This window comes from Schistocerca cancellata, chromosome 4 (assembly GCF_023864275.1).
Source record: "Schistocerca cancellata isolate TAMUIC-IGC-003103 chromosome 4, iqSchCanc2.1, whole genome shotgun sequence".
NCBI classification, from domain to species: Eukaryota; Metazoa; Arthropoda; class Insecta; order Orthoptera; family Acrididae; genus Schistocerca; species Schistocerca cancellata.
The window spans coordinates 440,432,075-440,445,035 of NC_064629.1; the positions used below are offsets into that span (position 1 = coordinate 440,432,075).

The 12,961-nt window shown below is 40.9% G+C and overlaps 1 protein-coding gene across 1 annotated transcript in view; it reads right to left on the reverse strand.

The window, feature by feature from the left end:
- Positions 1-12,961, reverse strand: part of LOC126184242 (uncharacterized MFS-type transporter C09D4.1-like) — a 181,936-nt gene that overhangs the window by 33,399 nt on the left and 135,576 nt on the right. Inside the window, exons 5-6 of the mRNA XM_049926612.1 lie at positions 12,266-12,369; positions 11,782-11,892 (exon numbers count right to left, since the gene is read on the reverse strand). Of these exons, the coding sequence (XP_049782569.1) occupies positions 11,782-11,892; positions 12,266-12,369 (215 nt within the window). The remainder of the gene's footprint in view (positions 1-11,781; positions 11,893-12,265; positions 12,370-12,961) is intronic.

Here is a 12,961-nt window from a genome sequence, read left to right on the forward strand (position 1 = left end):
CATATGTCTGTTAAAATACAAGTGGAATGAGCACTATAACTGGCATTGTAATTTTGTTGAATGTTAACTCCTGTTAAGCTTAATATTAAGAACTTTTCTATATTCTTATTTGATTTTGTAACAACTTTGATTCCACTGTATGATGTACGTTTGTTTAATTTTTTGTACACTTGAACTCATTTGTGTAAGAGTTTATTTTTGTGTAGAAAGATTTAATTTTTTCATATATCAAGTAATAGTAATAGACACCACTGGTTATTGTTTTTGTGAGAGACTAACCTTTAATTGCCCGCATGTTAGGGTGTTACTACTGTTTATGTGTTTAATAAAGTGAGAAATGATTTACATTGAATAGGGCTCATTCTGCTGTTTCATTAAATTTAGGTCATACGTGCCTAAACTGTTTGAGTCTTTGAAAAAGTAATGTATTCGAGAGTAGTCTCACATTTAAGTAGAAACAATTTACTTAGCACACAATAATTTCGATTCCAGAATGGTTGTTCGACTGAGAGTGCCATTTATATATTAATAAAATATCTCCATCTGGTATTTTTGTAATCTTTCCAAGGCTACTGACTGTGCAGCTCTTAGAAAAACTTAAGTCTTATGGAACTGATATGTTTAAACACAACAGATTTGAATCATACTTAACAAATATGATGCAAAACCGTTGTGCTGAATAATTCAAACTGTGCTTGGAGGAGAAAAAATTTTAGTGACTGGGGAGAAATCACAAAGGATATCCCACAAGGTTCAGTTTTGGGTCCACTCCTATTCCTTATATATGTACTTTATATAGATACTGGTACTTTTTGCGGAGTTATAACAAATTTCATAGGAAAGAAATCAACAGAATACATTTTCAATTACGTTTTTCAAAGAATAATTTAGTGGTTATCTGAAAACGGACTCTTCCTAAATTCTGAGAAAACGTACTATAATCACTCATGTACAACAAAGCGAATAGTATCGAGAATTGATGTGGCATGTGTACAGGAGCCAGTAAACACAGTAGAATACTCCAAATTTTGGAGTGTATGTGTTGCTGAAAACTTGAATTGGAAGAAGCATATAATGGAGCTCCTCAAATAATTTAGTTCAGCTACACTCCTGGAAATGGAAAAAAGAACACATTGACACCGGTGTGTCAGACCCACCATACTTGCTCCGGACACTGCGAGAGGGCTGTACAAGCAATGATCACACGCACGGCACAGCGGACACACCAGGAACCGCGGTGTTGGCCGTCGAATGGCGCTAGCTGCGCAGCATTTTTGCACCGCCGCCGTCAGTGTCAGCCAGTTTGCCGTGGCATACGGAGCTCCATCGCAGTCTTTAACACTGGTAGCATGCCGCGACAGCGTGGACGTGAACCGTATGTGCAGTTGACAGACTTTGAGCGAGGGCGTATAGTGGGCATGCGGGAGGCCGGGTGGACGTACCGCCGAATTGCTCAACACGTGGGGCGTGAGGTCTCCACAGTACATCGATGTTGTCGCCAGTGGTCGGCGGAAGGTGCACGTGCCCGTCGACCTGGGACCGGACCGCAGCGACGCACGGATGCACGCCAAGACCGTAGGATCCTACGCAGTGCCGTAGGGGACCGCACCGCCACTTCCCAGCAAATTAGGGACACTGTTGCTCCTGGGGTATCGGCGAGGACCATTCGCAACCGTCTCCATGAAGCTGGGCTACGGTCCCGCACACCGTTAGGCCGTCTTCCGCTCACGCCCCAACATCGTGCAGCCCGCCTCCAGTGGTGTCGCGACAGGCGTGAATGGAGGGACGAATGAAGACGTGTCGTCTTCAGCGATGAGAGTCGCTTCTGCCTTGGTGCCAATGATGGTCGTATGCGTGTTTGGCGCCGTGCAGGTGAGCGCCACAATCAGGACTGCATACGACCGAGGCACACAGGGCCAACACCCGGCATCATGGAGTGGGGAGCGATCTCCTACACTGGCCGTACACCACTGGTAATCGTCGAGGGGACACTGAATAGTGCACGGTACATCCAAACCGTCATCGAACCCATCGTTCTACCATTCCTAGACCGGCAAGGGAACTTGCTGTTCCAACAGGACAATGCACGTCCGCATGTATCCCGTGCCACCCAACGTGCTCTAGAAGGTGTAAGTCAACTACCCTGGCCAGCAAGATCTCCGGATCTGTCCCCCATTGAGCACGTTTGGGACTGGATGAAGCGTCATCTCACGCGGTCTGCACGTCCAGCACGAACGCTGGTCCAACTGAGGCGCCAGGTGGAAATGGCATGGCAAGCCGTTCCACAGGACTACATCCAGCATCTCTACGATCGTCTCCATGGGAGATTGCTGCGAAAGGTGGATATACACTGTACTAGTGCCGACATTGTGCATGCTCTGTTGCCTGTGTCTATGTGCCTGTGGTTCTGTCAGTGTGATCATGTGATGTATCTGACCCCAGGAATGTGTCAATAAAGTTTCCCCTTCCTGAGACAATGAATTCACGGTGTTCTTATTTCAATTTCCAGGAGTGTATTTTTACCGTCCACATAAATGCTATTCTTGGAAACAAGCGAGTCAACTTCCTGAGATACTTTACACATTTCCACTCAATAATGTCATATTGAAGAAGGTAAAGTACTGATTGCACAAAAGCTATCAATAAGAACAATATGAGGTGTTCACCTGTGGTCGTCTTGTAGGTACCTCTTCAACGAGTTGGGAATTTTAACTGCACTATCACAATACATAAATGTGCTAATGAAATCCGTCATAAATAATGCATCATAGTTTAAGCAGAATGGCAATGAACACTAGAGGAAAAAATACTTTTATTATCTATTATTAAAGCTTTCAGTGGCTCAGAAAGGAATTCAATATGCAGCAACAAAAAATTTATATCACTTTTTCAATAACAAAGAATGTCTAGAGGCTGCAAAGCAAGTATTAAATATAACCTACAATCATTTCTCCTGGACAACTCGTTTTACTCTGTGGACGAATCTTTATTTAAAAATTAGTAACGTGAAACATCATGTTTACATATCCTGCAAACTCACTCGCACCACGTCATTTCGATAAAAGAATGATTCGTTAATGTAACGCATAACTAACTAGCACACCTCGTACATAAACATTCCTTCTTTCATCATAAGAGTTGCATCGTCGCTGCATGAATCTGTGTAATGCTGAACAATTGCACATAGCGATTCTGTAGCATAAATTATTCCTCGATTCGTTTCAGAGCTATGATTTTAGAACTTTAAAATGAAATGTCAATGCGTATAAGTTACAGGTCTCATCCGGTAAAGTAATAAAGGTAGTGTCAATTCTCAGGAAGCAAGGAAACGAGTGAAACCACGAAAGTTTCAGGTATAGAAATTTTTGTGCGTTACACTTGACAAAGGTTTAAACATGTTTCGCACGAAAGAAAGCCAGCATTAAGGTGAGACAGTTCACTTTTGTACCTCCTGCACAGTTCAACAAATAGACATATCCATGAGAATATCTACTTGCGCTCGCAAAAGAATTTTTGTCAGTTACAAAACTTTTAGATTTTGCAGGATAAAATTCATTATTTTGGATTAAAATCTGATATTTTTGCGTATGTTTAGTATTTTTTAGATGCTACCTTTGTTCCCTCTTTTTTATTTTACCAATTGGTCTCCATTCTTCCCTAACACACCATCTTCATGTTCCCCATCGATCACCTTCTCCAGCGTGAGCTCTTTGGCCACACATTTCAGTTTTCGTTAGTGTCATCAATGCTGCCATCCATCTGATGTGTCCCTGTAGATGTTGGAAATAGGAATATAGTCAAAGCGAATATTTCGTCTTGAGATCTTTTTATATCTGACCCATAGACCGCCAGGACCAACACGTTTCTGTTGGCGATTCTTTCAAAGTAAGAACAATTAACAGCACGACATTTTCGCGTGCATTGGCTCACTGATGAATTCAATACTGTTAACATATCTGGAGTAATCGCTGTACATGCAGCAATAATCGCTCTCTCATGTCCATCACAGTCGTTGCAACTTTCTTGTAGACAACGTGCTTTGCATAACGCCGGAAGAAGAAATCTAATGGATCAGGTCTGGCGATCGTGCTGGTTACTTCTGAACAGGGCTGCATTTTCCCACCCACCGATTTAGAAACAAGCGGTTTAATACAACTCTTGCTAGAGAATTATGAAGAAGAAATCCATCATGTGGGACCACATAATGTAATGAGTTCTGAAGGACATATTTTCTAATAACACGGATAAAGCATATGACAAGAACTGTGTCCACTTTTCCCTGTTCAACGTACCATCAACGAAATATGAGCCGATCACTTGCAGTCAGATATGCCACACAACACGTTCCATCTTCACTTGAACACCTAACGAATCTACTGTGGGTTTTCCATTGACAAGTAATACACCATTCTCAAATTTTCATTCCTGTGATTTGTGAACGTAGGCCCTTCAGAAAACAATATTTTATCCATAAAATTATTGTCTTGCTGAAGAATCCACTGATAACATAGAAAAGATGTTGCAGATCAATGCCATACAGCTCTTAATGTAGGGAAAAATGAAAAGGAACGATATTATGTCCAGGAAAAATACACAGAATGCTTCTTTGGCCGATACCAACCTCCTTCTGTATTTGAAGAGAACTGGCGTAAGGATTTATTACAGCAGCTGCAAGAACTGCTTCTTCTGCAGCATCGTTGGTACCAGTCCTACTCTGTATACGTTTTCTTGGGGCAAAACTTCCAGTCCCACGACATTTTACGATGGTATTAAAGAAGGTGGGATGAGTTGGAAAACAGTCCATAATGAATCAACAAAGAGTTGGAAAACGTCTATCTGGAAACTGTTCTGCTGCTCTTGATGCATTTTGGTTACATGTGCCCTGAATTAAGAGCACTTCGACAGACTTTTCGTTAGTAGGTAGCATTGTACTCCTGAAAATGGTTTATGGGTTACTAATAATCTGACTATGTCGATATTTTGCAAGTAACATACTGTAAATGAACAGCAGCTTTCCCTATAACAAACCTGCTCTACGCAGACAGTGGTTCCACTGAACTCCATTTAATTCCTCCGAAAGTAAACATACAACCGACGACGTATCTCTTATTTCAACGACACTTGTTTTCGTAGAGAGTACCGTAAATATCACGTACGTATTGCCTCTGCTGCGCAAGTTTCTTTGGAGAGTGGAGTAAACTTCAGGTGGTGGAACATTCAACGGCTATACCAACAGCACAAAAATCCTTTTATTGAGTGCATTTTTACTTAGTGATTTCTAGCTAGGTCTGCAAAAGAATGGTATCACTCAGATTGGTTCGTCGAGGTCTGATGTTCTGGTGGCAAGAAATAGCATAGTACCATAAAAGTATCTGGGTTATTAACAAAGTTGCGAAACGCATTGTTGTTTTTTGCATGAGCTCCTGGTTAATGTTTGCCTAGATGAAAGCATATTGCAATTTGTCTTTAACGGATCAAAGTACTTTGAGATGGAAATATTAGGCGCCTCGCACCAAGCGTATATGCACTTTTTCTCGGAAACGGTAGTCTGATCTTTTTCGAGTAAAATGTGTTTTCGGCAAACCGATAAGGACGAATAGAATGGTGAATTTTACAAGCCTGGGAGCCATTGAAAAATGAAGAAAACGAACTCAGCTCCAGAGTTTTAAATGAGGAGTAGGAAAAATTAGTACTGATGGAAAGAGCTCTCAAAACTCACCAAATTTTGTCTCTCTTTTTTTTTTATTCTGCACCATTACTATGATATCAGCAATAAACTCTACCTGGCGATCCGTTACGCCACGCCACTCAACCGAAGCCTGTGAAAACTGTTGACACTAGACAGCGCAACTCGTAGCTCCTCGATGCTCGTATCATTACTCGCGTAAAACATTCCTAGGTCTGTTAGAGAGACCTATGACTATGCACCGCCTCAGGCCTCTTGTTATGTTATTCATTGAGTTATCACATGCTACCCAAGAGGCATTTCGTATGGTCTAAGGAAGAATCATTTCATATACTCTAAGGAAGAGGCATTTAATATGCTTATGGTACTCGTAGAATAATGCCAAAATTATCATCAAGTAGAGGCGGTTAATCCAGACAGATACTGAAATTGTTCACATCAGCCAGGATATGTTTTTCGGCGATTGGACGCATGCATTCGCAACAGTGCAACCGTCCCACACTTCTGCCAGACAAGTTAGCAGACGTTTTAGTCTTGCCAGATATTCTTATTGCAATAATCGGGTGCCACATTTTTCTACGGGAACTATAGTACGCGATTTCGATATGAGCATAATTTCCATCTGGAGACTTCTAGATGTTAATTGTTTATGACCGTATCACGTCCATATTCATCAAACATTAAGCGAAGATAATCTCGAGACAAGAATAACCTTCTTCATCTGGCTTCTAAATCAAAATCTGGACGTCACCATTGTCATTGTGGACTGATGAAGCCGCTTTCAAATCTAATGGAGAGGTAAATATCCAGAACTGATCATTTTTAGTGAGAAGGAAACCCTCACCGATTACGCCAGCAAGACAATGAGTTAATATTTCGTCCATAAAGGAGGGCATCATGAGTGCTGCAACTGGTGCGAAGTACAAATAAAACAGTTCTGCGTGAGTCACTTATAATTGTCTGACGCAGAAAACTGTCGTATTTCAAAACAACCAGTACATCTGGTGCATAAACACCTAGTCGAGCATATACATGATAAAGTTAACGGATCTTATTTTTTACGATCAAGTTGTGCGTGGTATTCCGAATTTCTCCAGCATACACTGACAAAAAATGTACTAGCAACACGGCTGTTAACATGGTTAAAGCAAGATGAGTATCTAGCACATTTTTGCTTTGTGACCAAGTGTATCTCAAATTAAATTCTTCCTGGTTGTTGGATTAGTAGAGGAAGGTCAGTGACTTAGCCACCACAACCGCCACATTTAATTTCCCTTGGTTATTTCTTTTGGTATTGTGTGTTCTACAACGCGAGATAGCATGAAAAACAGAATTCGCGAAATATGATAGTCGAGGTACTTGAAGTGCACAAATGCAAGCACGTCTGTGGTTAGAACAAGCCGGAAAGCATTCTCAACATGTCTTACAGCAAACAGAGACAGAATAATTTGATATGTTCGGTTAATCTGTTATACAAGGTGGTCATAAAAAGCCTTAAAAGCTTGTAAGGGTGCTCTAGAGTAGATGTGCAGAATAATAAATGTTAAGGGAAAAAAGTAGATGCGTTGTGCCATTTCCGAGTTAATCAGCATTTACGTTAGCCAGTGAGGCTATTACACTCTCAAATTCAAGTGGTCCACCAGAAAGAGTGTCGCAAAACGTGTTCTTCCTTTGGTTTCCTAAAATCGAAAGAGAGTGATATAAAAGTTGGACTTGGTATATAGTAGTTAAGGTCAAACCTGAGCCAAAGGCTGAGCAATCTCGTGCACTATCTTCTACACTATGAGAACAACTGGCACTAATTGTACATGGTGGGCCACTTAAATTTGCGCGTGCAACGGCTTGATTGGCTAACTTCAGTTCTAATTAACTCTGAAGCGGAGAAACGCCGTAGTTTACCGGCGGTGAGGCGCAATTTTTACTTCGAAAAATGGCCTCCAAAATTCAGGTGCATCTTGTTCTTGAAATTAATATAAAAATGTCTAGTGTTTGACTTAAAATTCATTCCAGTCTTAGAAATGACCATATATTCAATGCCGGGTGAAACATAGCTTTATCTGGCAACATTGGCTTCAACTGGCAGCAGCAGTGCACCCAACAGTGCCTCCCTCCCACCCTGTCATCATACATCCAGAAAACTCCAATGAACTTGAATTGAAAGTGATTTGTATTTTCGGTAACAGTACAATATTTTTTAGTATCTACTTTCGTAACAGAAAATAATAAAAGGTATTCACATTATGCGGACTATAAATTAAAAGTGAGAGCATATGCAGAAGAACATGGATACAGAGCAGCTGAGCGGCATTTCGGCCCTCCACCAACACAAAAAACCATTCTCTATTGGCAGGCTAGTAGAGAAGAACTGAAAAAAAGGAGGAACAGTAAATGTGCAAGTAGAAGACTGAATGCAAAACGGCCTAAACTAGAAGCTGACGTATTGAAATGGATTCAAGGACACCGTCAAAATGGCACTGGGATTAATGCAAAAATTATTCAAATACACGCTCGTAAGTTAACGCTACAGTAGAACATAACAGACTTTAAGGGTGGAGTTGGTTGGTGCTACAGGTTTATAACGCGTCATGGATTTAGCATGCAAATAAAAACCAAAATACCTAAAAATGCCACAAGAGTATGAAGAGAAAATATTATCTTCCCATTGCTTTATTATAGAACATCGAAAGTAAACCTGTGGAAACTAAGCCAAATAGCGAATGTGGACGAAAACATTTGATGCGGCGAATAACAGAACAGTTGCTATGAAAGGTGCTAAAACTGTAACTATAAAAACAAGTGGACGTGAAAAAATGCACTACACTGTTGTCCTTTCGTGCTGTGCTGACGGTACTAAACTTAATCCAACTATCATTTTCAAGCACAAAGCTATGCCAAAATCTTCTGAAAATACCACTAGGTCTTGTTCATGTATATGGCAAGGGCTGGATGGACGAGCCTGGTATGGAGTAACAGAGTGTGGGAGAGAAGGATAGGCTTTTTTATTTAAGAAGACTTCTCTTCTTGTACTAAATCAGTTTAGTAGTTATTTCAAAAATTCTGTGAAAGAGAAATTGAGACAGGGAAATACAGAGTTTGCTGTTACTCCAGGCAGACTTTCTTCACAATTGCAACTTCTTGAAGTAGCGACAAATAAACCACTTAAACTGTATATGAGAGAAGAATGGAAATAATGCATGATGGATGCAACCCAACACGACTTCAGGTCAAAGGGAGCTTTAAATCGACCTACAATCAAACAAGTTGTCAATGGATAAAACCTTTCAAGACGTACAGCATTAGTAACTACTTCGATGGCAGTAAAGACCATCTTATATATCAAGAGGAGAACGATGACGACGAAGATGATGAAGAAGAAGAAGAAGAATAAGACGAAGAAAAAGAAAAAAAAATTCAGATGACTATTTTAAGTGATCTTAAACGCCAGTTCGGTTTTATGAAGTAAGAATTTTTTTAGTCTGGTTTTGCAAGCTAATACCAAAGATGACAAAAATGTTACTTTTTAAAAAAGTTGCTTAAAAATTAAGGTGTGTCTTATTGTGTATTATAGCCTGTAAAACGCAGTATCGAATTTTTTCTCAACATTTCTTTCTCAGTGCAGCCTACCCTGGAACATCCTTACAACCTTTTCAAACTATTTCTGTCCACTCTGTATTTACCGGGTGATCAAAAAGTCAGTATAAATTTGAAAACTGAATAAATCACGGACTAATGTAGATAGAGAGGTACAAATTGACACACATGCTTGGAATGACATGTGGTTTTATTAGAACAAAAAAAAAAAACGAAAGTTCAAAAAATGTCCGACAGATGGCGCTTCATCTGATCAGAATAGCAATAATTAGCATAACAAAGTAAGACAAAGCAAAGATGATGTTCTTTACAGGAAATGCTTAATATGTCCACCATCATTCCTCAACAATAGCTTTAGTCGAGGAATAATGTTGTGAACAGCACTGTAAAGCATGTCCGGAGTTATGGTGCGGCACTGGCGTCAGATGTTGTCTTTCAGTATCCCTAGAGATGTCAGTCGATTACAATACACTTGCGACTGCAGGTAGACCCAAATTCAATAATCGCGCGGACTGAGGTCTGGGGACCTGGGAGGCCAAGCATGACGAAAGTGGCAGCTGAGCACACGATCACCACCAAACGACGCGTGCAAGAGATCTTTCATGTGTCTAGCAATATGAGGTGGAGCGCCATCCTAATAAAACCCCATGTCATTCCAAGTATTTTTACCTCTCTATCTACATTATTCTGTGGTTTATTAAGTTTTCAAATTTATACTGACTTTTTGATCACCCGGTATAAAGCAGAGAGTATGTGTGTATTTGCATCTGTCCAGGATCTCCTCCTAGATTCCTAGATTGATTTCAGCCAAATTTGGTATAGAAACATCAGGCCTCACGAGTATCAGCTCTGTGGAGTTTGTAACCGCCTCGCTCCAATAGGAGCGGACATATGGGCGGAAATGTGGTTTTTCCCAGCGCCCAGTGTATAGGCTGCCCTGCATATCAGGCTTTTTCTGGCCAGCCTATATGTCAGGGTCAAGTGACGTTTTTCCAATCCCCAACATGTAAGCTGCCCTACATAACAGGTGTGTTGCTTTCGAGTATTATCGGCCTGCTTAATTGACCTGTTTTGGATGGTGGCCTTGGTGTTAGAGGCAATGATTTTCAAGCCTCTGATGTGTAGCTTGCCGTGCATGACGTGCACATTGTCGAAGTAGTTTCAGCCTGTTTTATTGAAGCCTATTGCAGGGGCTACATGCACTAATCAGTATGGCTGGGAACAGGTTGAGATGGATAGAAGAGAGGATAGAAAAAGCGATAGAATGAGGAAATGGATAGAAAGTGGGGGAGGAGATGGATGCATGAGGCAGGTGGAAGGTGTAGAGGAGTATTGTGAAGATCGAAAAGGAATAGGATGAGGCAGAGATAGAAAGAGAAGAGGATATGGTCAGAGGGAGAGGGGAGGAAGATATGGTCAGAGGGAGGGGGTGACAGAAATGGACGAACAGAGGTGTAAGAGGAAATGAAGAGAGAGAGAGAGTGGGAGAAGAGCAGATAGTGAGGTGGTTGGATGAGAGGGACAAAGGGAGGAAGAGGTGGACACAGTGAGGAGGAGGAAAAGGTGTGTTCAGTATATGCGTGTAACGCATATCTGGGCAAAGCAGCATTGAAGAGGTCAATATGTTATAAACATTAGAAATTGCAAATAGAGTTTATTCAAAGAAACGTATAACGTAACTTCTTCCCCTCACTGTAACAATTCAAAAGCACATATCATATAAACTGTCGTTTTATTTTCTTAAACGTTGGTCAGATCATCAGTTTCAGGAAGATTTTTTGATGAAATCACCGAAACATCGTAAGAAACCTTTTAGACAGAAATGTTCGGTTTTGATAGCTCTTTTTAATGGTACTTATTTTCTCCGTAGGCCCGCGTGCTGAAATTCTGCAATTTACTTTGTTTTCTAGGGGCTTACAGGCGATGTAAGATTTACCACTCTGTTCGTCCTTAGCCTGCCTAAAACGCGTTTTAGCGGAAAAACAGAGAAAAAATTTCGTGTGCGGAAGAATAAATATACGATACAAAATTTGTGGGTATTGGTGCTAATACGTGAAATAGCAGCCACATCAGCCCCTAAGAGGTGATATTCAGGGCGGTGAAAAAGACTTATACTAATGAGAAGTGTGTGACACCTAATGGAGGCCCTGTTGTAATGTTAGTACTATCCTGGTCCACTGTCACAAGAACAGCTCTCCAGAAAGATTTTCATCCAAGTTACAATAAACATCGACATACATTTTCTCCAGCCAACCATGCATAACGGAGAACAGGTCTGTCGTTCGCTGTGAGGCCCTTCGTTTCTTGTTGTTTCATTCATGTGCGTGATTCCTAGGGAGGATACCTATTTGAAAAGAGGCAATCATCAACAGCCACCATCAGGACCTTTCCAAGATTGTGGTTCTTTACTCTACACACCATACCGAGCTATAGAACATCGGACTGTGACTGATGATTATGTTAACCAACAAAGTATGTATATAATTGCTTTAGTTTTCACTTACCCCAAACACAATGAGACGACGTACACGACTGCATGATTTCCAAGAGACAAAGTGAACGTGAAAGCGACCATACTCACAAGGAGAATCACGACCAGGACAACGGATGTGTGCCTATTAAACAGAAAAGCAAAGAATGTTTAATTTCTGAACCTTCATTCCTCATTATTACTATTTATTTATTTTCCAGTATATGTATGGCCTATGTCTATTTACTGTGGCAAACCGTGCTGATCACTGCACAGAAATAATAGTGTACTATTATTTCAATATACGATGCGACTTGTTATTTCAATTATAGTCTAGTTCCTTATCTCTGTCCTTCGGTAGAGCGTTCTCCACTCATCTCTACTTTAACATAAGCAGTGAAGTACGTACGTGCCTTTTTCATATGTGCGAATAGTCAGTAGAAAACCAATATCAATGTATAAGACGAGGAATTTAAAGGACCACTACTTGACCTTTCTGACAGACACGGATTACGTACTTGAATTTGTGGGTTTTGTCCAGAATGAAACCACACACGAGACCCCCAGCGGTGCCCGAGACCACAAAAAGAAGGCCAACGCGGCCAGCAAACGCCTCGCCGTTCTGAAACAAAATGAAATGAGGACACAGTTGCAGGGTAGCATACATTAAACTAAGAATTTAAACGAAAGAGTATAGCAGAAACGTATGACAAAGAGGTCTAATTAACGAAGCACATATTCAGCATGCAACTAAACAGGTCACGGAATAGACAGACATCCAAATGGCAATGTGTACTCTGAATCTGCACATACATGTGCACTCTAAGAGACATCGAGCAGAGTCGCTTAGCGTCGAAACACTTACCCAGATACGGTTCTAGGCGCTACAGTCTGGAACCGCGCGACCGCTACGGTCGCAGATTCGAATCCTGCCTTGGGCATGGATGTGTGTGATGTCCTTAGGTTAGTTAGGTTTAAGTAGTTCTAAGTTCTAGAGGACTGATGACCTCAGATGATAAGTCCCATAGTGCTTAGAGCCATTTGAACCATTTGAACTTACCCAGATACATCGGTCGCAGCCAATAACACGAAGTCGGTCAAAGATACGTACCATAGTACAATGATCTTGTCACAATTTGAGAAAATCGGTGACGGATTCGCATACCACGTTACTGCAAATGTAGGGAATAGAAGATGGGTAAAAAGAAAGATAT